The 27,165-nt window shown below is 38.6% G+C and overlaps 2 protein-coding genes and 1 long non-coding RNA gene across 4 annotated transcripts; 2 read left to right on the plus strand and 1 right to left on the minus strand.

Annotated features, from left to right (window-relative positions):
- Positions 1-1,752: 1,752 nt before the first annotated feature.
- On the plus strand, positions 1,753-13,473 carry LOC140921162 (uncharacterized). Of its 2 annotated transcripts, XR_012163997.1 has the most exons (4): positions 1,753-1,987; positions 3,185-3,297; positions 3,533-3,729; positions 13,423-13,473. It is a non-coding gene; the product is annotated as an uncharacterized lncRNA (long non-coding RNA). The 2 variants fall into 2 exon arrangements; XR_012163996.1 differs by lacking the exon at positions 1,753-1,987 and having other exon boundaries at positions 3,030-3,297.
- Positions 13,474-14,067: 594 nt separating this feature from the next.
- On the plus strand, positions 14,068-15,632 carry LOC140921161 (uncharacterized). Its single transcript, XM_073371132.1, has 2 exons — positions 14,068-14,140; positions 14,230-15,632. Exons 1-2 carry the CDS (start codon positions 14,120-14,122, stop codon positions 15,109-15,111), a joined length of 903 nt encoding a protein of 300 aa, XP_073227233.1. The 5' UTR covers positions 14,068-14,119; the 3' UTR covers positions 15,112-15,632.
- A 6,948-nt stretch (positions 15,633-22,580) lies between these two features.
- Positions 22,581-24,462, minus strand: LOC140922000 (uncharacterized). Its single transcript, XM_073372020.1, has 3 exons — positions 24,024-24,462; positions 23,576-23,668; positions 22,581-23,355 (listed from the first exon to the last, which is right to left on the minus strand). The coding sequence occupies exons 1-3, from the start codon at positions 24,062-24,064 to the stop codon at positions 23,103-23,105; spliced, it is 387 nt and encodes a 128-aa protein (XP_073228121.1). The 5' UTR covers positions 24,065-24,462; the 3' UTR covers positions 22,581-23,102.
- Positions 24,463-27,165: the final 2,703 nt, after the last annotated feature.

A 27,165-nucleotide genomic window follows, 5' to 3' on the forward strand; every position in this document is an offset into this window, starting at 1 on the left:
TATCTAAACCCCATTTTGCAGTAAAGTGTTTTTTGAAGGTTGCTATGCAGCCAAGGCAGCCAAAAAAGAAAAAAACTGATCGCTCCTAGTTAATGATAATTATCTCATCACCTTCTTAACTTAAACTCGTAATCCTATAATATCTTAGCATGACACGAGCTTATCCCATTTTACGGAAATCAACCGGAAGTAAAACCTTTCCCTCTTCTCTGTGCTTTGATGTCACACCAGGCCTTACACCGTACGTGACGGCTTTTCAGTAAGAGGCATAACATTACGCACAGGACAAAGGAAATGCTAGATTTTTAATCGCCTGTGATAATCGGTTTTGGGGGGATCGGTGTCAGCACTAACAAAAATAACCTCCGTTGTATCTACAAGCTCACGATCGACATAATCCGAGTAAGCCAGTGAAAAGTGAATTCCTTCTACAGAAAACCCAGCCATATCCGATATTTATGGGTCATATGATTTTATTGGATATACTGTATAGAGGTCCCTTTAATATTAGAAATATGTACACAATTTCCAGTATCTTTTAGCTCAATTCGATAATATTTTGGGGGCATGCATTTTTTTGAACTTCGCATGAAGAGAGAAAAAGAGAGAGCTACTCTTACTTCGCTTCTCAGAATCGAACTGATACGAAACAAAAAGTGACCAGGAGGTAGAGAATTGGCGTCCCCATCTGAACTACCTCTTCCATGTAAAACTGTTTTGTTTGCCCTGGGCAAACCAGCAATTTCGCTTGGAAAATCAAATGGTTCCGGGGGGGAAGCATAAGAAGATATTTGCTGTGATTTTAGGCGAGGCAATTCTTCCATTTTTTTTTTTTCAGTCTTTTCAGCTGATTTGGATACACCTTGTTCTCTGTTCATTGTTCTCCCAACACGTCAAATTTTATATATTATATAGTTCCAGGATATAGTTTTATGTCACGCACAAGTTTTCGCGCCAACCGGGCGGTTTGTGTAAATGGTAAGAACCCCTTATCTCCCGGCCCTCTCTCTGGAAGTTATCTTTGTTATTAGTCCGAAACCTGTTGTGCGCAGTTTATTCTTGTAGCACTTAGAACTGATTATTGCCAGAAGCCGCTTAATCTTCTCTCGATGAATTAATACGACGCGCACCGGAAGGAGAGAGTTATTGGAACTATTACAAGAGTTTGTTTTTCTTAAGTATCTAGATAGGTCAAATATGCCTAGCAAGGTCGTATGAATGTTAAGTGGGGAAACAAGCAAATTTTTCCAATTCTAAATAAGCAAATTCAATTGCCACGATTTTCGCGAGCAGAGTACTGTTATATCTGACCACTTTGCTGATTAAGTTCCCAAGAACTTTTTTAAAAAAGGTAAGGATGTCATCGTCTTTTCGCATTGATCCCTTCTGACGAGTTGAAATAATCACCGACGGTCTAGTCTTTTTAGAAATGACAATTTAGCTAATAGGCCGCATGTGCCCCATCTGAGGGAATCCGCATCCCAGAATTAGATAAATTGTTTGCTTGTGGAATCAGGAATCCAGCAAATTTTTGTTGTGGAATCCTGGAATCCTGGACTTTGGATTCTAGAATACAGCTTAATTACGCTATAATTCTACTATAGTCCGCGATCCAAGTTCTACCGACAAAAAAAATCTGGATTCCACGGTGTGGAATCCAGAATCCAAGACTCTTCGATTACATTTGCTGTTTTTTTGTTTTTCTTTAATCCAGTGCGACGAAGCCCGTGATGTTAAACAAGAGCTAACAAGAGCTCTTCATATCCACGCGATTATATATTTTGGGGAATTTTCCATTGTAGAGTATTGGCTTTCCGTACAAATACTGCATTCTTCATCGCTAAAATCGTTATCGATATCCTTTTCAAAACAAAAACAAAAAACAACAACGACAAGAAAAAAAAACAAAAACAAGAAGAAAAGCTTAAAAGAAAATTGATTTCTTGAACCTGAAGCGCAAACTCTTCGGGGACGTGTCAGAATTCAGGTTAGCAGGTTAATGTCCTTATTTTATTTAGTTCAGTAACAAAGAAAGAGAAATTTAAACTGAATATGACATAACTATAAATAAATTACGCGAGAATAACGCCACAAAACAAAAAAGCTAAATAATAACAAAGAAAACATTTTGCTGATTTATGTTAAGGAGTCGATATTGAGGGTTTATGTTCATTAGTCTTGTGACTATTAAACCACTGCCTTTTTATAGTTCCTTGCATTGATTTTAAGGTTCAAAGTTCGCGAGAAGCTTCCAGATTTGATTCGCGAGGCCACTGCTAAAGTCGTTAAGAACAGGTCAGTCTAGATTTCCTGAAGATTGGTAAGGATTTGCGGTTCTGAATTTTAAACAATACCGGCGCGGATCAAAATTAGCGACTGTGCACTAAAGCACTCCCAAGTTATATACAACTTAAAATCTTTAAGATTTGTGAAGTCGATAGATAAAGAATTTATTTACAAACAAACAAATGTGAAAAAGGTGCTATTAATACCCAAGGGGGGTACTCGACAAAGTTTTATACGGGGAGGCTCCGTCTCCGAGGTCCAACACCTACCCGGTCTTTGATATAATTTTTTGACAGAGAAGGGACCTCTTTCACAAGTATACCTTCCATTGACAAATGGCACCCCTTTCGCATACTTAGTTTAGAACTTTGCATCACTTTCACCGCTGTAAAAGCACTGTCTTTAAAACATATGAATAAATCCTAAAACCAGAATGTTTTCTCAACTTTTTCACAGCCATAAAATGCATTTTTTAAAGCCCTTTTAGGTCTTTTTACTGACCTAAATAGCATATTTCTCTGCACTTTCATATTCTTCAACTATTGAAATCAAGAAATCACTACCCTTTCATTCTACCAGAATCCTGACTGAAACAAGGTAACCCATTCGAGTGGAACCTCCCAGCACAGGTCATTATAAGGGGTACCCCCCCCCCGGGCGGTCAATTCACTTTTATTTTCTGTTGCAATTTTATTTTTATTTTGTTAATTGAAGTCCTGGAGCCTTGTTGTCTCCTCTCCCCTGACGAAAGTTTGTTTGGAGCAGCGGGTATCGGGAAGTGGTAAAATCCTTCAATGGCTGTGTCAGACTCAATGCCGCGCTTCTAGGGTTTACAGCACCATGAGCCGTGCTCCTAAGAAACGAAATTGTAAATTAATGAACTAAAAAGGTGTTTTAGTTTCTCAGCTGGAAGGGTGATTAATTGCACACGAAAGTATCATTTTCACATAGCGGATTACAGGGGCGGCCGGGAGCGATGCTGGGCTAAGAATGACATACATCCAGTTTGAGGTAAGTAAAACAATGGCGTCTTATCCTAAGAAATAGAGTATTTTGCGAAGATCGTTTTGTCGATGTCAATGTTTCAATTTTACTTGGCACGTTCTTTGTCCGTTTCGGATTAATAGCAGACTAAACACTTATAAATCTCATTGTTTCAGTTGATTTGTGTTTTGTTTAAGCGCTAATACAAATTGCTCTACCATGATGTAGACTATGATATCCCCTTCAAACGTCTTTATTCCAGCCGAGATCCGGCGACTGTCTGGCTCGCCAACAAGTCACGTGTCCCTTTTTCAGACCAGTGGTAGGCAATAAAGAATCGGAGTCAATATGGATAAAACCTCGCGGTATTCCATACTGACCACCAGAGAAGAAAAGGCGAGGACGCTCACAGCACGTCGAAGATCGAAGCTCTTCAAGTACTTGGCAGTTTCCATTCAGGTCAGTATATCTGATAGTGCTCAGTAATTCATTAGGGGAAAAATTTTAACTACCTCGATGGCATACTTAAGTGAGTTATTTCGCTGGCTTTATTTCTTGCATAAAAGCCAATCGTCCACATCAATCCGTAACCAAAACCGCAGTGCTCGTTATGTATACTTGCTACTGTACTTTACAGTATTGAAAATCGATTAACTAGCAATGAAAATAAAATTAAAACCATTTGCTCGCCTACCTCATCAAATGCTTATTAAAGTAACTGTACTTAAGAAGTATTACTTGGAAAAACTTACAGTATACAAATGTGCGGTCAGGAATTAGTGAACCACTGACGATGTATAACGTACCGCTAGTAGTAGCTCTGAATCGTTCTCAGCGACCGATTTAAATCAGCAAGTACAAGACGCGCTGCATGATTACTTGTTGTCCAGTTTGAGTTTAACCCGTAGCATAATTTGTACCCGCCAACTGTTTGCATTTTCTTATCTGTGCAATACCGAATAAAACTAAGGAATATCAATGTACTTACTATATCTTATTTGCCCCCTTAGCCCTCTCTCCTCCCCCCTAAAAAAGGACTCGGATTGTGCATGTATAGACAAAACATATTCAATTTTTGATATTTATTCGAGGTTATTCCAACGCCTACAATTTCGTTTACATTTATCTCTTTAGATGTTCACTGATATCGTATGCGAATTAACAGAGCAAATATTTTTCAAGAACGTGAACATATTTAAGATCCACTTTGAACAAGGTGACCGTAAATCCGATCAATGGAGACATGTGTAAGATGCATCAAGTCCGAGGTGATTGATTTGGTGGGCGCGGTTGCATTATTTAGATGAAAGTTCTACACTTGTTGCCCTCTTAGCGACATCAAATTATAAGTTTGATTTTCTTTTTTTTCCAGATAAAAACGAAACAGCTAAACACGAACGTTTCTTCCGAAAGTAGAAATCACGAGGAAAGCTCCGAAAAGAAAACTGCATTAATTGAACAATCGATCGTCAGGCTCTAACCGAAAGATTTCCTGTGGGCCATAAAATTATTTTAATTCATTTCTTTACCATAAAATAGCTATTTTGGATCGATGAGTGAGTCATTTTCTATATCAACACAGACTGCTTGCATTTCGGCGATACAACGGTTATGGATTTGGTGCGGAGCTCCCATTCAATTGAGCGAGAAATCGTCTGAAATAAGGAATGTAGATTATGATTGTAACAAATCTCTTAGTCAGATTTTTAGTCGAATGGAATGCTAATTAAATCCGTGCATTGTTGGTCAGTAAGAGACTCTCAACAAGCGAATTATTTATTTCCATGGGTGTCTTCTCGGAATACACAGTCCACTCTTAAAGGCTTTTCTTGTTTTTTTTTTTTTTTTCAAAACGACTTTTAGCCAGATCTTCCCATCAGTAGCTTGTGACAAAAATGTGTTGATAGAAGGTTGCTATGGTTACGATACACGACGTCAGGAGTAACATGAGCAATTACACAATGCCACGTATGACAGTATCTACTTTGAACCTCATATTTGGAAATCAAAATCACTAATTTCTGTTCTGCTTGCACAAGTCTGAATTTTCATGAAGTCCAAGATGGCAGCCGTTTTGAATGATGTCACAAGTCCTCAGCAGTGCCATATTCCATAATATTCATATCATCTCACTCATGATAAGTACAAACCTTAGACTAAGGTGTGGGGGAGGTGGAAGGACTGCCAACCCCACCTTGTACCACGGAAAAGGGCATGTAATTGCTTTTACGCTTGAGAGTTTAAATTCAAACAAGACACGGTCACGGTTAGAAGCTTGATCCGGGAAAACCTGCATGATAAAGAAATTTTCATGCGATGTGCGAAATTCAATGCACCACTTGTAAAGAGACGAATTCGAACTTAAAGAAGCTATGCCACGCCACTGCCTTTCTTTTTGAAAGCTAAAATTTTTCTCGCATCACTTGAATATAAAAAATAATGGTCCAGTTTTGTTATTTATGTCTTTATTTAGCCATTGAAACTGTTTCCTGTCATCTGTTGCAACGGATGGCAAGGATGGACATGTATTGAAACTTGAAAGATTGATCCAACCGTTTCAAGTTTTAACGAAATGCCTGCAGAACTCACCAAAAAAACTATAGTAGTATATGGTAAGTGTTCCCTTGCGAAATTTGCTTGATAATTTCTTCATAACTCCAGAGAAGTCCTTTTCAGCACATAATTGACCTAAAACAAGAATTAATCAGCATGACATAACCTCTTTAAGATGGCATGATAGAATTTCTTGGACGAAATTTGCATTTCATTATCCTAACAGATTATAACAGGGCAAGAAGGGATAATCCTCTCTTCAAAGAAGACTGTTTTTAAATATCATACAAGAATATGTTTAGACGAAAATGAAGCAAAACTTGTTTGGACTCTCTAGTACTGGCCGGAAATCAATATATAGCAGCTTTGCTTTCTATTATTTCAGTTATAAAAGGAATCTTGTCAATCTTACAAATTACTTAGTTCAAAAATAGCGTTAACCAACAGAACCCCAACCTATGATATATTTTTAGTTGCCCGTTCATGATCCAGACAAACAAGTAAAAGGTTAATCCAACGGCCACTAACCTAGATGATCAATAAAAAACAGCACCAGTTGCGTTCGTCTACTGATAATTTTGAACTTATACCTAAGCCGCAAAATACAGTGGAAACCTGCTCTACGGACATCCGTATACAACGAACAGTTTTGTTGGTCCTGACGGAAAACTCATATATTTTCTCTAAAATTAACCCGCTTAATTAATACGGACACCTGTTAATACGGACAACGGACACTAGCTTCAAACTCTCATACACTGTCAACCCCCTTATTAAGGACACTAGGAAGCTTTAGCATCTACGGCGGCGATGGGAGAAAAAACGTCTCTAGTTTTAAAATGAATTCGCGTTTTTTCAAACTTTTTGGGGTTTATTCCATTTGGCTGAAAATGTCAAATGTATGGCGAGTTGATTATCAGTTAACAAACAAAATTGACTAGTTTGTGAGCTTGGAACTGTGCTAATATTCAACGGGTTTAGCTAGGTTTTGATTTCAAAATTTGCCTTCGGACTCGAAAAGTTACCGGGCCTTTCGAGAAACGGGCTCCCAGGTCTCAATGCCATTGGAGGGGAAGGGTAAGGAAGTTCCCGTACTAAATAATTGACAGGGCACTCATTGTATATAATATGTGGACAGGTATCGTTTAGGGTGCGTCAATAAAAAAAGACCGCCATTCAGAAGTTTTATCCTCAGGGAGAGGCCGAGGGAATCTGAAATTGTCCCCATCGGAAATTGAATATCAAAACTAATATAAACCAAAACAAAATCGAAAAACAAAGCAAAAGATCAGAAATGAACTGTAGATATCAAATGGATTTTACTAATTTGACTAGCGCCATCCTATCTAAGTGACCTCTTAATTCACTGTAGACCATCAAGGACATCGCGGTCGTCTGATAAAGAACTACTGGTACAGCCTCGCTGCCATCTTAAAACATATGGGGAGCGAGCTTTCTCCTTTATTGCCCCAAAACTATGGAATACCCTTGACAGCTCCCATTAAGTATAAAACGTTTCAAGTCAGCAGAATCTTTTAAATAGACTCTAAAGACGTACCTTTTTACTGGAATTACTTTGAATTGTAAGAATCATTAATTATTACGTTTTTTCAGGCTTTTTTATGTTACTTAGTTTTCTTAATCATTTACTGTTGTAAAGCGCTGTTGGTTCAGTAGAAAAACAGCGCTTTATAAGATTATTATTAGTATTATTAAATGGATGGCTATACTAAAAACGATGCAATTGCCTAGGTTCTGACCAAGAGAGGGTGAGCTACGTCATGATCTCTTGGTTCTGACTGATGGCCGAAATGCAGTGTTTTTCTCCCGCCCCCCCCCCCCCCCCCCCCACCCCTGGGGCTCACACGAGAGGTGTTGGGTAGAGGTGTGTCTCAAAACCCGAGCCTGTCTTTAAACAAAAATCGTTCATTTCGCTACTCAGACCTCAATTAATCAACCTTATTCATTTTGTTTCGCATACAGAATTAAGCATTTTTTTTTTTTTTTAACTACAATCATGGACTGATTAGATTTTTGAAATTAATTCAAATCGTCGGTCCCACAAATGTAGCACTTAAAATTGAAGGCAATTAAGGCTGATCGGACAGCTAATTTATTTGCCCAATAGCTGTCTAATCAGCCTTGCCTTCAATTTCTCGCACCAAAGGGTAATTTGTCATCCATGATCAGTCAACTGTCGGAGCAATACGACTTCAAATTTTGTTTTCAGTCTGCGGAGATGAACCAAAACCGATTATCAAAAGAACAGTCAAAAATGAAATTAAGAATAGGCAAAATATGACTTGATATCGCTTTTGGTGTTTTCTATTACATTTAATTTTTTTTATCAGTTGTTAGCGACTAGCGTCGTCTTTCTAGCTAGTGCTAACCGTATTAGCCTAAATCTCGTCGAACGGATACGAAATGAAATTTAAATTTTCCTCACCCCGCAATCAAACTGATATCACCTGACCTAACAGGTCAGACTGTATATCGAAAACGGCAATGTTTTGCACAAGTAATACTCAGCTTTTTAGATGAAGGGAACAATAATGACTTTGTTCAGTTTTCGCCGTTCAATGTTTTTCAAACAAGATCAGACCTAAAACTCATACATACGCATACAGGTGAATCATGATTTAAGCCCCGTACTCAAGTATCCCGGTGGTTTTTATTCGAAAACGTATCTGTTCCGTTTCAAAAAAGGAAGTAATAGAGAATGCTACAAGCCTTAAAAAAGCAATGAGTGATAATGACACAATTTTTCAGATAATGTGACGTCATCACGGTTTCGAACACATCCGTTTACATCTGCTGCCAATGATTACGGGAAATTGGCGTCTTCAAAAATGTCCGCTCTGAAGTGTTTTAAAAAAGTTGCGTTTTCGCTTTTTTCATCGGATACGCGTAGGAAGAAACATCAGCAAAAAATGAACATTATTGTTCCGCTCTCAAAGGACTTATTTACGTATGAAAATAGTTTATATTCCATCAATTTCCCTAGCGTTTTTTGTCACTAAACCGAAATTCCTGTGAGGAAAATTAAAGAAAGCAAAACAAAGGTTAAAGTAAATACAAGGCTTAAAATATAGAAACTTCTGATTAGACAGGTAGATATACGTTTATTGAAATCATCATCGCAGCTGAATGACGCCAATACTACAAAAAACAACTTCGCATAATGGATTACATAGTACATAAAAACAAAAATTGTGCTTATTTCCACAAAACATATTAATTCAAAATAACTGCGTGGTATATTCTACTACTGAGTAGAGTCATAAAGAACTAGAGATTTTTGCATCTCAGGAAATCGGCTTCTTACGTAAACGCCTTGGGGAACGCAATTCATAAGCACTTGTTTGCAATAATCTGATAAAGATATTCCCCCTTGCAGTTAAACATTTTTTGAGTTGATCTTTATCAATTTTATGCTCATAATTATAATAAGAAGAATTATAATTATTTTCAAACTGAGAAACGAAGGAAAAATGGAACATTCACCAGCAATCTTCCTCTTGCAAAAGGCATCCTCAAGTTCAGCGATTCATGTCTTAATATGATTCGTCGCCTCTGTCTGAGTTCTGCTAAATATTTTGCTTTTGGTCTGACAACAATGCCACGGTCAACTGAAAAATAGTTCAGGAACTCCGGCTATTTATCACTTATATACAGGAGTTGACTCGCTAGACACCGCGTCCCCGAACCGGGGTGTTGCTTGTATTTTGGCAGGTCGCTGACCTTGCATTCTGCTGCAAACACCGGTATATTATGAAGGCTGAAGTCACGTCCATCCAGTGTTTCAAGATAATTTGTTTCTCGTCTATACTGACACTGCTGCTCCAAGGGTTGGGTTACTAGGTGAATTGAACGAAGCGCACCGTCTGCAGAATGGGCGAGAAATCTAAACACCACCAAGGGGGACTAGCCAAGTACAGTCTGAAGAATTTCGAGTTCAGTCCAACCTGCAAATTGCTTATTACCTTTAATTAAAGCCCCATTTTGATATTCAATCTGCGTGCTTGGCAGTAGTGAAAAAGCAAAACCAAGGGCAACAGTTAAAAGCACATTTTATATATAAATAGTAAGCGATGTAAATAAATTTGGCTCGAATACAAAGTAATATCTATACCTGAGTGTTAAGATGATATTACTCAACTAAGTTTATAAAATGGTCAAAGAGCGAAAAAGAAGTCCTTGAATTTATTTAAAGGACACTTACATGCAACGCGCTTTCATCAGCCAATGAGCCTTATAGGATTTCTCACAACGCACAAAGTTTACAATGGTAATTAAAACAACGTTCATTTTTTTACAAATTCTATTAACAGGACCTTTTTCTAGCTGAACGGCCTTAGCTAGTATCATTATGTTTTACGCACAGTTCTTGTACATCAACCTTAAATCAAGTGACCTACGCAACCGGTTCCGCAAAAAAAAAAAACAGTCCGATCAATCATTCTCTGTAAATGTTCCACCAACTTAAGATTTAAAAACCGCATAGTTTACAGAATAACAATAATAAAAACATTAAAACAAATATGCGTTTAACGATCTGCAACCGCGATTCTAAAAATTTTAGCTTAAATCTTCAATTTTGCCGTCATTTGAATTGTAGGCATTTGAAAGTGCCCCAATCTTATCAAAGTAACTGAATTTCGGCTTTCGTCAATTTCAAGAAAATTTTGTGTCACAGACTTACGATTAATTACATCCTTTTTTGGGAGGAACAAACACGCGACTAAAGGCTACTTGTTGCGGTAAATACTGACTTTAATTATTTAACACAAGCGACCCTGGGATACTAGCCTGCATAGCAGGCACTTGCAGGTAATATGGGCGTGCCTCGATCTATATCGCACCCATAACTTTCAAGCGCCGGCTACTCAAGCTACTGGGATACGGTACTGCTTTAGTCGAAGCTGGACAGGAAGTTGGTCAATACTTCCTGCACCTGACCTTGTCACGTATGGCAGTATATCGTGCGTAAGATTTGCACGCGCGGAAATGAAGTGTTTACCAAAGTGACCTTAAAAACAAATCATGAGTTTCTCCTTTAGGTTGTTAAGAGCGGTTCGGCGCCACAATTCATGCTGAACAATGTTTAATGATCACTGATTCGTGAACCGCGACAAGTAACGCAGACATCGTGTGAGTTTGTATGTCGGCAATAAATCGCTTATTTCATAAAACACCGGATAATAACCGCCGTTTAGTTCAGTTGTTTTTAATATTCCTTTGGATCGCAGGCGTTAGGTTATGTATAATACTTCACTTCTTGCAATCTGATATTATATTCAGTACTATTAAGGCCTGTTGAGAAAAGGCTTTAAATAGATCGAGTTCAAAAAAAACATATTGCGTTGCTGACCGAGAAAAACGTCATATCGTGAAGATCATCTACGTCAATGGAACTCAGGTGTTTATTTGTGATGCTATGTTTGAATGTGATATAATGAGTGGGATACTATGTTTAAAATGAAATGTAAGAGATTGTATAATTATGCTTTTGGTTTACAAATGCTCTAAAAAAAGAACTGAATAACCGTTTTGAAACAAGAAATAAATCGACAGAGTTTAATATTGTTATTCAAAGTTACCCTCGTCATCGTGAGTCTTGTACTCGATCAGTGCAAGTCAGTGATCTGGGGATAATTGTTCCATACATCGGAGATTTTAGTACTGTTACAACGATTTTCACACGCTTGTAGACGATCATTTAAATATCTAGTGTAACGGTAAGTCACCGAATTTTTCGCAATACGATTTTAAACTTGTTGACCAAAAAGTTTGGCGTACATTTTCTAAAGCCTTGGATGATCATGAGTCACTTAACTTCTAGACTTTCAAATTTCACGACACTTTAATTTTTTTTCGTTTTGGAAAAAGAATGAAATGCTCTAAACATTACTCCTTCAAAAGCTTCAAGTTATACTGTAGCCTATGTCGCGCGCATAAGCCTTCTTGGCTTTCCCCAGATACCCTTTACGTACTATGCCAGCAAATTGAGTCAAAGTTGCTCCCAAAAAATGACCAGAAATCGCTCAAAAGTTGCCAAAAAATCCGGGAATAGTCTCCCCCGCTCCTGGAATGTAAAAAAGGCATTTGCCAAGTCACAGCAACCTTTTCATCTGGGAGCGTTTCTCTCACAGAATTGTTACATGTAATTTGCTGTTAGTGGTGTTTTTGACGTCAGTTAAACTTCCGAACATAAAATTGTCAGTGGAACGACAAACAAACGATAGAGCGGTACTTCAATTGCCTTGGCTGTGGTTTTGTTATTTCATTATGCTAAATCAACTTGGTTTTTGAGGTCACAGATGTATTTTATGACGAAGCATTTAAAGTGAAAGGTATAAATGAAAACAAAAAACGTAAAACAAACTTTCCCCCAAAAAATTGCATTGATACGATGAAATTGTGATACTAAGTAAATAGAAAAGTATCACTCTTCTGCAATTTTCATTGGCAGCGAATTCGTTAGAATATATATGCTAAACTTGTAGATGCCGAAGTCAAACAGCAATATTATATGAACGATATCTGTTGCTCTGTTTACGATTTGTCTAGTAAGTAACTGACGGACCAAGCTTGCAGACGGACCCATATTTTTTTCGAAAGCGGTATGATTCAACCTTAAGAGTATCAGCGATACTTTTTTCATCCGGCGCCATTGGTTGGGTGCCAGAAAGAACCTTATGACGTTCCCGGGTTTAATATGGCGTCAACGCTGTTTCTTTCGTGTCCAACTCCTAGAAATGTTCGCTGGAATAAAGACCACATGGAGAGAAAAAAGGCGGAAACCTTATTTTTCTTCCTCTCTCTTCTGGCGCCGTTGTAAACAATAACTTTTGCTATGAAAGTTTGCGCTAATTGCCGATTGTTCTTTTGTTTATTTGTCTGGTGATTATTCATTAGATTCAATTTTAAAACCTTAAGCACTGAAACGACTTGGAAACTTTCAGTAAAAGGACTATTTTTTTTTAGGAAGTAATACATCGGTAAGGGGGTTCTCTAAATCGAAATGCCGTTTCTTCTTACCGAACATAACAATATTTTTCTGTCGAGTGAATAACAATCTAACGAGAATGCTCTATTGAGTTAATTTGAGACAGGTTCCGTGGCGCCAGCATTCTTCATAGTTGCAAGAAGTGACGAAACTATATTTTAGCTTTGATATATCATGCTTTGCCTCGAACAATGACAAGCGTGTTTTAAATTGCACCTATTTTGCCGGACAAGTGGCGTGCTTGTATGAAAAGACACAATATAAACCGCAGTTTGCCACAATCGCGCTTATTACCGCAGTTCCCGGACTCGTTTAGTCTAAGGAACTTGCTGGCGGTGCAGCTACGATCGGTTGTGTTTGACTCTGAGGCTTGTTTAAGGTCAACTAACGGCGAGAAAATAACTCTCCTCACTCCGATTAATCAAACGGTGAGATTAATAGCAATATCGATCGAAATTAAGTGAAGAAGATAACTTGTTCATGCGAAGCAGTTTGTATTTTCAGCAACTGCTTTCGCAGTGTGCTTCGTGTTTGTGACTCTTTTCACTTTGCACGAGCTCCCAATAAGTTGGTCTGTTTACTTTTTCTAGATTTGATTCCAGTTAAACTTCGACAGGATCGACTTCACTGCAAGAATTGAAAGGTAAATGAGCACTTTGCTAAAGTAGCTACAAAGTCATGGGCAACCATATTAAAAGTCTTAAGCTTTGCCTGTGTGTACGCTCTAAAGTGGTTTCCTGGTTCAATTCCATCTTCTGGAAGTCCACGAAAATATATCAATCAGTGTTTTATAAGCCGACAATCAAACAGCAAATACACGTTACATTCAATTCAAACCACAAGTGGATAACACAAATTTGTAGTCTTATGAGTAACTATAAGCAAATAAAACACAGGATTTATCTCGAGAGGTTCTCTTGCCAATAAAAACAAAACTTCAGTTTTACGACAAAAAAGAGGGGAAATCTCAGACAGATCTAGAAGACAGTCTCCAGGAAAAAAATATAGAGGAAACCTTTATTCAGTGGGAACAAGAATTACTGTTCCAATTTAATGTAGCTATTCAAGTGCTTTCAAAACACACCTCTAATATAACTAAAACGAGATCTCAAGGTTTAGACGAATATTTCAGTCTTTTAAAGGCTGTTATCAAAGATCTTAAATACGACAAACCTCTTGGCACGTGCTGACGGGATAATATTGCAAATGGCAGAATGTCTTATAAATCAGTGAGCGCGTTGGCGTTCATAGGCTATTCACTATTTCTTTTGAAGGGATTCGAATATAATGTCAAGGATAAACAACAATGTAAGAGCAAGTTTAGGAAATAATGAGATAACTCGTGTTTATATGATTACGACTTCGATTAAGCCAATTTTTGCATCTTTGTCTTTTAGATGAATGTTCTGAAGAGCAACCAGTGGCATTTCGTAATGCTCCTTATTTTTACTGGTCTTCTTTCAATTGGTTCCTCTCCGATTCCGTCGTTGCAAGATCAACTTAACAGGAGATCCAGCGCTCTACCTGCAGTAGACAAAGGACGGCTTTCACAGCATAATCAACTTGATACACTACGCACTCTACAACCACCTTCAGCCATAGGTAACCTGGCACAGGCAAATAAAGACCAAGGTGACTTCACGCAAGGCAACAGCGACTCATCTAAGACCACAGCGGCCAAGCAGTCGTTTATGCAATTAGGTGCTTCGGGTGAGTCGGCCGAAGTTGGGAAAAGTTTAACATCCTTACCTAACCAGCAAAACAGCAACGGATTATCATCACCAAGCGCCGCTAAGCGATCTTGGGAACTCCTGCCTTTGAAACCAAATCAGCAAACAGACACACAGTCCCAAAGAGGAAACATCTCACCTCCCCCTGTAGTCCCATCCCCTGATAGTAAACACGCCACAAACTCTGTTTTGTCGTCCAAAACACAACAAGTTCAGCAAAGTAAGTTGCCTCTAAGGCAAGGCACGAATGTCATCAACTTTGGCAGGATAGAACTTAAAACGGATTGGTGCACACCTAATCATTTCAAGGAAACGATCAAACACCATGGCTGCAAATCTGTAAGCGTGGATAACAACATGTGCTATGGACAATGTAACTCTTTTTACATCCCCAAACGCTTCGTTTCTTGCTCATATTGTACGGCGTCGAAAGTGGAGACGATGAGCGTAAGGCTAGAGTGCCCCGGACAAACTCCCGATTTCGTAGTAAAGAAGGTGGCGATTGTCAAAGAATGTAGCTGTAAGGACTGTGAACTGGTACACCCCTAGAAACAAAGCGTGATGAAACACATTTAAAAAATCAAGCCAAAGATTCAACAAGGACATAGTGCGATGGACACAAAATTTCAGTCGCTCTTGAATATCGTAAATGCAGTATAAAGCAGTAACGAAAACAGTTGTCATGTACGTGAAAATCACTTCATGCCGGCGTGGAGCTAATCAACGGCATAGACAGTGAACCGAAAACTGGGGAGGACAAGAAACTTAATGATCGGAGAGATAATCGTCAAATATTTTAACCTTGTAAAATAGATTATACCGTCGAGTTGTTAACAAGATGTTTTTGAGAATTAATAACGTATATTTACTAGAGGCAATAGCTTCCATATTTAAGCAGAATTTGAAATCATTTAGAAAATGACGAATTGCATGTATAGGAATAACGTACGCAGTTGTGAAAAATTACACTCATTTGTTTAAGAAATAATATTTTTCTGGACAGACTTTGTATATTAAATAAAAAAGAAAGGCATTGTTCAGTATTAAAACGCACGAATAATATATAATGACTACTCGTCTTCCGTTGAAAACTTGATATAAAGGTATTTGTTTTAGTAATTACATTTTCAAACGTGGCGTCGAATTAATATTCATAGTCCAAAACTGTTTATACCAACGAGATTGGGCGCATTGCTAATGAATTGTTTTAGGTAATAAGCACCGGGGCTCTTCAATTTATGAAACACTCAAAGACTTGATTTATTCCAATCAAGAAACCAGTGCGAACACTCAGTAAGAAAACAGTCGATATACACTGAAATTTGGTGTTATCGCTTTCGTGGACAAAGAAAATTGGGCAGGTAAAAAGAATAGAAAGCCAAGGCTATTCAGTAAGCAACACAAATGAACACAACGCGCGCAGAGTAAATTTTCAATTATACTTTTAAAGTGACTCGCAAAGAGTTCAGTTACAAACTTAGACAATAAAATCTCTGTCACCTGTTAAGGAATTATATATAATCAAATTTGCTTGCGTATTCTTCTTTTTTTTATCAAAAAACGTCATAAAATTTGCAAAGCAAAAAGGATTGTACTGCCAATTTGCAATCAATTTCATCAACTTCGTAAGATCAACAGCTCTCAAACCTGATTAGGTGGACGGAAATAAGCAAATCAAATACAGAAATCGGCGCTAGAGTTCGAGGGTTTTCGCTCAATTTCGCGAAGAAACAGGGCTAATCCTAAGTTATATAAGCTTAACCTAAAAATATTCAACTACTTTCTAGAAATGCAAAGACAAATTTCATTCACGCATAGTATTTTTGTAAGAGAATATCGTGTCCCCAAAGATTCTTTTGCGGATTTACAAAAGTTGATTTCATGAAAACATTAAACTGAACAATGGAGATAAAGAAAGCTTTTCTTTACCTTTTGTTTTCCGTGTTGTAAAGCATGTTCAAGGTTCCATGTTGTCGCATGTCTTTTTCCTCCATTCTTTTAAAGAAAAGCTCTTCTGAATAAAATGCAAACGATATCACGTTATTAGCACACTATCGGCGCCATGTTGGAGTGACACGCGCGCCTCGTTGAGCCCTAGAGTATTGGAGCTGTCGATTGCACGCGAACGTTGCATAGACATTATGCCGAGTATTGCAGTCAAGAGTCGCGAATGTGAAAAGCCTGGAATCTAAGTTATTTCGCTAATCGTTCCCAACTCATTTCTTCTTGCTCGGTGCGGCGAGATAAGAGTCCGGTTTTCACAAAGCTGCCATGTTTCGGCTTCCTTTTTGTTTATTTTTTTCTTTCCATCGCTCGCATTTAATTTGTGAATTGCGGATCGCGTTAAAAAGAAGAATCAAAAGTTTCCTTTCATTGTTCTTTTAACAATAAGCTATCCAAAAAAAATTTGTCAAAGATTTTGTAAAATGTTTTTTTTTTAACACGATAAAACGTTAGATTTTCCAGAAACCACCTCTTGATCTGAAGTTAGCATCTGAAACGCCCTACAGAAATACAAGGAAGGATTTAGGTTTGTACAGTTCAGAAAAAACGAAACAAAAAGCCTTCAACAAACCAAACATGCAAAGAAACATTTATAACAAAAAAAAAAAACAAAAAAACAAAAAAAGACAAAAAAAGGAGGGAAAATCTCGAGTGTGGAGAAATGAGCATAGACCAAAAGCGATTAACTATAGTCACGACGACAACAACAATAAGTATGAATTTATTTATTCACATAATGGTGCGTGTGAAGGAAGTAGACTAATATCACGGGTGACGAATTACTCCTTAATTTTGGCGCGAAACTTCATAGTTAATTTATAATTTACAATAAATTGCCATGGCAACGTCCCGTCTCAGTCGTAAGACGGTGTCGAAGTTTAAAATGTTATGTATAAAGATGTAAGGGCATCAATTACGTCACCATTTGATTCACGCACATACAATTTATCAGCCAAAATTTAAACTACGTGACTGGGTAATTGACGTTATTTCAATACAAAGAAAGACTTAGACGAAAAGACCAGAAATGAAATCGATGTAAATAGAAAATGTATGAACAGGTATACTAGACCCTAATGGTATATAAACATGAGGCACAAATAACGTTACCCTGGTCCCAGAGGTTTTTCTTGATTTTTCTTCGCGAAAGAGATCAAGAGCAAGCCACGAAGCGGCGACAACGAGTCGCGAAAGCGACGAGGAGAGAGAAAAACCTCTGGTTACCTTGGCCTCAAATCTCACTTTCATGCAGACGACAGCTGTCAAACGCGTCAAATTGCTAATAAAAAGAGTGACCAATGGCAATTTAGCAAACACGTGCTTATCAGCCGCTATTTTTTTTAAGTGGGGGTAGACTGGGGAAATTATGTTTTGAACAAACCATCTCCACTTGGGTGGTAAAGAGTGATTTGTTAATCGGGGTCAAGCTAAAGCATGTGTTAACGATGGGCGACAAGAGTCCAGGAATAAGAACACAACTTTATAAAGACACCAACATTGTTCCAAACGACTGCTGCAGGATTTGCAGAATTTATGTAAAAATAAGTTGCCGATCTAAAATCAACGTTTTTTCTCCATTTCCTTTTTTTGTGGGACAACGGCGCTAGGAAGAGTCAAGCAGCACAACAAACCCCTAAGGTTCGGAATGTACTTTCAGAGGTTTTTGTTGACCCAATGCCAAAAATAACGTTAGTTAGATCTTTAAAGATAAATATTGGGCGTCGCAGGAAAATGCAAGCTGCACCGAAAATGATTACGTACTTGTACAAAGTTGTATGTTTTTTTTTCCTACAAGGAAACTTTCATTCCGTGTTCAGAGATTTATATTTTGCTGCCCTAAACAAGTTAGTTTATTTTATGGAATGACAGTATTGGAACAGAAAATGGTAAATACATCGAGACACGAGATTCTGGTCGTCAACGCCTGGACTGCTCAAACTGGTTGCTGAGACGCCACGGTTTCGCAGTTCGCGGATATGCGAGTCCACAAGAGACTTGAGAGGGCAGACAACCAAAATTATTGCATGGCAAGGGTATGAGTAGCCTCTTAAGGAAAGGTACTTGCAAACATCAGGTAACGACTGAAATATTATATACTTTCTATGTCCGGTTGATAAAATGGTGAACACATCCTTTCGACTCTACGCGGCGAACAAAGCTTTCTTTTGTTGCTCAGTGAGACTCAGGAAAGCGCTCATCAAGTACCGAGGTCAAAATTTCTTCGAATATTCTTTCAGGAACAACATCCATGTCAAAATCTCGAAATATGGCGTGCCTTTACGTGCCCTGGTCGCGTGCAAATGTTATTGTGAGTGCAGCATACAAACAATTTTCTTCCCTGGTAGCGAGAGGCAAAATGAGGTGTGAAAATCTTCAGCGTCCCCTCGGTAGTTACAATTAAACGAGCCAATCAAATTGGTTTGCGTGTTTGAAAAAATATCAACCAATCAACGCTCAAGGGTCAGATCCTGACCCTATCGTCTGCATGAAAGTGAGATTTGAGGCCAAGGTAACCAGAGGTTTTTCTCTCTCTCCTCGTCGCTTTCGCCACTCGGTGTCGCCGCTTCGCGGCTCGCTCTTGATCTCTTTCGCGAAAAAAAAATAAAGAAAAACCTCTGGGACCAGGGTAAAATAACGTTAGAAAATTGCCTAACATCAACCAGTCATATAGATCATTATATTGAAGCTTACTCTTGGCTTCCATCGCTGCTTTCAATCCTCACACGCTTCCATTTCTTACTATTACTTATTTCACGTTTACCAGGAGAATAATTCTGCTGCAAATTTACATTTATCTTGAATGTTCCTCCACCAATTGCTTCGGTTATTACTCTGTAATAATCCAAGCCCTATACTGTAAGAGGTATCTGAAGTCCTTCAGGGCTACGACAGTAGCAAGGTTGTTGGTACGAGTGGAGTAAGTTGAAAAACTGTGAAGCCGTATATAGTTCTGTTCATTGTTCAGATATCTCTGGATGCTTGAAAGAAATCCTCTCAAACTTATGGGTTCATGGTCGGAACCATCTTTTTTTCTAACGCCAAAGATGAATTTTTGAGGAAGGGTCAGTGGTCGTTCAGAACTTATGGTGAAAGCTCATGAAAAGATTTTGAACCAAGCACTGAGCAAGGGCTTAATGTGTGAATGAAATTCTTCGGAATAACTCGACGTCGTACGCACTTTTCCTCTTTGTATTCGGATTTTCTTGTTCTTCTACGAATTGGAGCAGTTCCTCATCTGTGATCTCGACAAACCTCCTCTTTTTTGATAAACTTAAAACTTAGGGTGCGTTTCTTTCTTAAAATCCCAGATCAGATAAAAAATCCGAATCCTAAGGAGTTTTCTTTAAGAAAAGAAACAATGTATCCAAATCCAAAAAGGATTATTTTTCATTCATTTCCATAAAACGATCCACAATATCGACGGTATCCCTGAAAAAGAATAACACGGCTGCTGATAATGTTGCAAGTTTGCTCATCTTTTATTTTATTCTGGACTATTGGCTCGAAGATACTGCTTTAGGAGGGACAAATGTTGACGGGTCTTGTAACAAGATATGTGCTGGCAAAGTACGTGCCGGCGAAGTTGCGCAGCATTTGTTCTTGTGGGAAAAAAAAACAAACAAAAAAAACAAAAAAAAAAAACAAGCGGGTCCTTTTTCGTATTGCGATTTTATCACCACGATAAAACGGATATAATCGAGCGTTTAAACCATGCCTCGGGTTTAAAAATGGCCCTAAAGATGAGCAGTGTAGTCAAAAACCTGATGTACGTACGCAATAAAATTGTTTCGAGTATTCACTCTTTTCGCGGATCCGTAATTAAGAAACGCTTCGGATCACGTATTCAAAGTATCCTGTTGTGGACATGATCCAAAGAATCGACCTCCGTTGAAGATCATTTGGATCAGTAATCCGTTTTTGGATTTTAGTAAAGGAAGTTATGCAAACCCTCGAATTCTCCCAACCCCTCTCGTGTCTATATCAGGCTATGGAAACACGGAAAACGTTTTCTATTGCTTAAATAATAAAGTTAGATATGATATATATATATACCACAAAGGCAAAATTACAGCTAATTGAAATACATATCTGCCTCTACGGGTCTAAATTGAATGGCATTTTGCAGTGGTCTTTAGTTTCGTTAACAAAGCGTCCTGTTATGGCTATTAACAGACTGGTGCTCGCCCAAATGGAGATCATCACAATATTTATAACCGCCACTAACACGTGTCTTTTCCATCGTCTTCGCCAAACAGCCATGATGGGCATATTCTGATAGCGAGTTTCAATAGCTATAGAAACACTCGTGAAAAACCATTCGATGGATAGTGGAACGGAAGTGTTAAGTACAAATAACTGAAATAGTAATAAAGGTGAGTTATCAGTGGTGTAAAAATATTGGTATAAGTACAGAAGGCCGTTCACCGAGATTATTGCACTGGATTCATACAACATGCCCATAATACAGATATCGGCTGCAAGTCTCTCTCGACGAGGCGTACGAAAACCTCCAAGGGGAATTTTTCTCTTTTCCAGAATTTGATTAGAATAATAATCTATGATAACCATCGTGCTTCGCTCAATAACTTCTGCAATCCCATTAATGACTCCAATGAAGGCAACGGACCCTAGACTCTGAAGATCCACTTGTAATAATCTCACCATTGTAGCCGATCCACAATAAAGTGTACCCAGCAGCACAAATGAAGTGGATGGATAACTGATACGGTTCCATGAACGCTGAACACAAACACGAGAAGCACCTTTGAGTAAAACTACAATCAGAGGAGAAAATATCGCTATTATCAGTTTACCAGATTTTTCCTGTTTGTTGTATGCTGGATATATTAAATAGGCTACAAGTACAGCTGATAGCTGTGTGGCAACACACGCAACAATTAAAAGTAGCAACGTCTTTATCTGCCTTTTTATAGGCCCTGGATTTAAGTGTCTTGTCAAAACGTAAAACAGTACACATATATTAATGTGGTATGTAGCCATTGCAGGAATTTTCTGTGTAGATGTCAACCTAGACTGCGAAAGTCCTAAAGCTTGCATGGTTATTCGATAACCTGAGTCCAGAATGTAAAAACCAAAACACAAAAAGAACAGAGTTGATTTTAATCCTAATATTTGGAACGGCCGAAAATAACATATAATATTGAAAAAGCATGGCAAGTAGATAAACCAGACGGAAAATACTTCTGAAATGGTTATAACCCACTGTAGCTTGATTGGAATCGATTCTTTGGGACGAGTTAAACAGATGAGCTGCGTTTGAAAGCTAAAGTAAAAGGCAGCAATCGAAGCCAGTCCAGCAACAGACGCACTCAAGACGGAGATGAATAAACCAAAGTACATTGAATTCAAAACTGTATGAAAAATCGATGGTCTTAGATGCTTCCACGCCATCGCACTTTCACTTATTTCTTCTTGTGTTTGTTCGCTGTCATCCGTTGAGCTTGCATTTATGATTCTAACTTCTGGACGGTTTGACGTCCAATAATCACTAGCACTTGCTTCGCTGTTGCCGTATTCTTGGTAGATAACTTCATCGACAGATTGAGCGTACCATTCTCTGCCCGTGTCTTCTAGAGCATTGTAGCCAAAGAGAGATGAATGGTTCTCGCTTCTGGGAAAGTTTGAGTGTTCAGCGACACTCCTTGTGAAGCTAAAAAGAATGTGGCCAAATATCTCTGCAATGGTATGACCAACCATTTTCTAAAAGGCGTAATTTAAGGAGTTGTTACCAGTACCTTGGAGTATTGGAAATGGCCGTATGTAAGGCTAAACCTTTTGGAACAGCTTTCGAAACTTGCCTGTGTCCAGTTTAAAACCAAAAGTTTGAAAAATAAGTCCTGCTGAAAACGTACAATAGACAGCACAAAACTGAAATAAGAAAAACCGTTTCATCAATCAAGAATCAGCCTGGTCACACCTTGAGCAAATCAATTCAGCAACATAATTACTTATAAAAAATTTGAGTTCAGAGTAGAACTTATTCTAGGTTATCAACCTGTTCTGATGACAATTATTGAGTGATTTTCTCAGTGTTTCCGCGCCGAGTAGTTGCTTATCAGCTGTATCAGGCAAATCGTGGATGTGACGAGTTTCTATTTTAACTTTCATTATTCATCTATCATAACCAATGTAAATTTTCTCAGGTTCGCTATTCAAGTGGTTGCTATTAACATTATGCTGTGACATATTTATAAGCGAAATTAATTACAATTGAAAGAGAAAGTATTCCTTGCAGGTGGTGCTAAGGCGTTTTGAAATTCCTATGATTGCTTTCTCGTTGATTTTAATTTCCGTCTGGAATTGAGTTGGCTTGCAAAAAAATTTAGACGAAATCTATCCGGAAATCGAGTATTTTAATTTTCAGGGGACAAAAACCTTGTACCAGAACAATTCTTGTGTAATTTGACATTTATTTTCTAGGGCTCCCATGAGGAATAGTCTTTGGTGTTATTACAGATAACTAATTATATCCATAGCCTTTGAAAAATGTAAAAAAGAATGCGATATTGTTTAAACTATTTTGGTAGAAGGTTTTTGTCCACTAAAAATTGAAATATACTCAATTTCCTGATGGAAAGCAAGCAAGCAAGATCAGTGGAGGTACTAGAGGTGGGGGTAACATCACTTTCATCCTCTTCATGTCCTTCATCCAGGTCATCCTCCATGATCAAGAGCCCCCTGGATGAAGTCCATGCTTCCCACACCTCTTCGCAGGCTTCTGATACAGAGCTTTCGCACCATGGGCTCATCAAGTGTCTGTATGAACTCCTAAAAGAATACACTAAAACAATTGAATTTTCACATTACCTAGCTAAAGACAACAAAAAGGACTTCCATTTGTATCACATATTCCATTATTTAGTTTAAATGATTATTATTCGGGCATATAAGGTAAGAGTTTCACTCATACTTGTAAAGCTTTATTTTTAAATAAAATATACTCTGCTTATATAAATATGCTCACTTTTACATCATTGTTTTCCCTCACCCTTTCTTTTTCTTCACTGGGCCTGCTTTCAATTTGATAAGAGTGGGGCCTTCTGTTGCTCGAAATTGGATGGCGTCCTGTGTCTCCACCAGGCTGTTCAAAGCAAAGGAATATAAATGGTAGTGGAATTCATACACTGGAAAATATTGTTGTTGCTTATGTGAAAATAATTCTCCTACAAAATCCGGATCAAAAAATAATGATGATCGATAAGAAATTTAATAATTATACACGCTAAAAGTGCTGGATACACGCCAGATACACTTCGACCACAGAGATCAGTGACCCTGAGTAAACATGTGCTCATCGATGTCTCTGACCCAAACGTAACCGCCATTCTTGTACTTACTTACTTGCATCACAACGAAACAGGGACAGAACGATGCAAAAAATAAGTTGTCCCTTTCAAGCTCAACTTTCACGACCGCAAACAAGTAATGTTACTCACCTTGTTTCGGCAAAGGCTTCGCCGTGGATCCACACGAACATTCAGTGCCACATGTTCTTCCAGCACCCTTGCAAGGACATCCTCGATTGGTATTCGCCGTTCGTTTTGTGAAACAAGTGCTTTTGCACTTGCACGAGATGCGATTTTCCTAAAAAATATGCCGTGGAGATAACAATTAATTATTTCGCTAGACAGCATGTGGATGAAAAGCACGAATTCATTAAAGAAACCTTATCGACATCGAAGGAAACTTACTGCCACAGACTCTGTAGCCTCGTCCGAGATCATGATTTCGCGTCTATAGCTATAATAGAACCGGACGAAGAAAACACTCAAGTATACGAGCAAAAACTCGGAAAGAACTGTGCTATAAACGGAGGTTTGCTGCCAAAAATCGGCCTGATTTCCTAAATCCAATATGGCGGAAAGTTGAGAAAATCAACAGAGCAGGCAAAAATTCTGCACATGCGCAGGTCGTGACATAGCCCCGTTATCACAAATCATAATTCAATCAAAATACATCTCTGCTTCCGATTGGCTGAAATCCAACGGCTAATTTTTCATAGCCAGCTAGTGTTGACTAGCGCGAAGATGGGGTCGACGTCAATCCCTCATCCCGAAACTGCTGATGCGAGCCTAAGCAAACAAATTTTATGAAACGGCAAATCTACAAGGACAAGGACAAGGACAAGGACAAGCCCTTTCCTACAAACATAAGAAGCTATGGGAGAGTATGTTTGGGCGTCGGTGTGCTTGGCTTGCGTGAAGTTTTTTATATGTATTAGGGATGTTTGAGTAGTGCAGTAGCGTTGCATATTTCAGGGGTTGGTTGAGATGTGTGAAGTGAAAAGCGTGGCTACATATATTGGACGTGGAGTGGTAAGACAATGGCTGTACATGCAGTTTGTTACCGTGAAATTGGTTTCTGGTAGAATTTAACTGAAATGAAGTTACAAAAATATCTTTTTTGAAAGGTAAAAGTGATTTTAGGTGTTGCAGTGAGGTATTTTTTAAATTTTATTTTATTAGATTCGCCAATTACTGGCAGGGTCACCGCAAAAGCATGACGCCAATTACTGCGGACCCGTAACAGTCCCTCCCCTCATGAGAGATAGACCACCACACCGGGGACTACGTCCCCTACTCTTTACGAACAGTGTGTGGGTTCTTTAACGTCCCACAGAATTTATATATGCAAGGGTTGTGAGACAAGGCCTACGGTTTATCGTCCTTATCCGAGAAGACTGGAAAGTCTAACCGTTTGCAGATGTCTTTACAAAGGCAGCACTTTCTCCTCAGTTATTTAAAGACCCTGAGTGTTGGTCCGGCAGGGACTTGAACCAGCGGCCTCCCGCTCGGAAGACCGGCGCTTATCCAACTGAGCTAACCGGGCGGCAGTTAGGTAGTTGCTGGAGTACTAATTTGGTTATGTTACAGCCTGTTAAATGAAGTGGTGGTTGTGAAAGATCTTTTCAATACTCGTAAACATACTTGTACTTATTTCAAACTTTGTTAGGCTTTCTGTTTATGGTTTCGGTTTGTTTTTAGGTTATTTTTGACAATATTTGTATGGAGAGAATAGGGGTAAGGGTCGGGGTAAGGGAAAGTTCGTTTAAAATAGAGAAGGCCGGGTATGAAGATGTTGGGGGCGGGGGGGGGGGGGGGGGGGGCTGAAAGTTTAATTTTTAAAACTTGCTTACCTTCGTCGATGTTAAGTTCACCGCGATAGTGCATGTTTAGAAGATAAAGGGCTGTTCAGGTGTGCAAATATACTCCAAATAGCAGATGTTGTCAGTCGAGTTGTCTTCTTGCTATGCTTTTAGACGATAGTTCGTCGTGAAAAGAGTAAAATGTTCCAACGACTGTTCGGCCATTTTTCTTTTCACAACCAAAACAACTCAACCTCGTCCCCAGCTCTTCTCGGTTAACGGTACATTAACCTGCAACTGTCCTGCACTTTTGACGTCATCGGTTGATTAATCGCAAAATTCTTCCAAATTTGGTCATCAGTAGCAGGTTATGGTGAATTATGTGTGTGCTTTTACCCAATCAGAAACGGAGAAATATTTTGAATGAATAATAATTATAGTTATTAGTCATAGTACAAAAAGCAAAGCAAAAATAAAAGCAAATGAATAAATCGAAAACGTTACAACAGTGTTGAAAAAAATATAAACAACAACAACAACAACATTGAACAGTCCAGAGTTATCAGTCCACACGCACACATGTCCAATACTCTCGACCAGATTCCAGTGGACAAAACCTGGAGTCCGACGGAGTCTAGTCGAAAAATGAAATCGGAAGTTCAGTAGAGTCCACTTGAGTTACCGGAAGTTTAGTCATGAGATGAAACCGGAAGTGTAAACAATACTTAGAGGAGGGTTGGAAAGTCGTCCGATGGAGTCCATCGGATCCATTGGAAACACATCGATTCCGATGGAATCTCACGAAGTCTAGTCGTGCCATGAGTCAAAACAAGCACACTGCACGTGTAACATAACTCGCTCTTTAAGCCCTAAGTCGAGAATGGCAAGCCTAACAGGCAACAGAACTCGTTCTTAAAGCCATGAGTCGAAACAAGCACGGACGTCGGTACACATAAGTCGTTCTTAAAGCGATGAGTCAAAACAAGCACGCTACACAAAAAATACAACTCGTTCTTAAAGCAATGAGCCGAAACGAGCACGCTACGCGAATGGCATAACGCGCTCTTAAAGCCACGAGTCGAAACAAGCACGGTACCCACGTAGCATAACTCGTTCTTTAAACCCTAAGTCCCCCGGGGCCTTTATTCGAGACGGACTGGCACGCTTAAAGCCACGAGTCAAAACAAGCACGGTAAAGCTATGAAACGGCGCAAAAGCCCTGCGAAACGAGGACAGTACACAAGTATATGCTTCGTTCTTTAATGGTAACTGTAATATGAGCTACATTTGAGTAGAATTATTAAAGGAAACATACTGGTAGGCGGTAGGCATAACATTGAAACTGACATTACATGGATACAAAATTTATGAAGTTATTGAATAGCTGAAGTTTTAAACCTGAGCAATATTGAATTTGTAAAATACTTAGTAAAAAACATTAAGTGATAAAAAGCTATACAAAACATTACATAAATCAGTGCTGGTCACTTCAC

The sequence above is a fragment of the Porites lutea genome, chromosome 12, assembly GCF_958299795.1.
Source record: "Porites lutea chromosome 12, jaPorLute2.1, whole genome shotgun sequence".
NCBI classification, from domain to species: Eukaryota; Metazoa; Cnidaria; class Anthozoa; order Scleractinia; family Poritidae; genus Porites; species Porites lutea.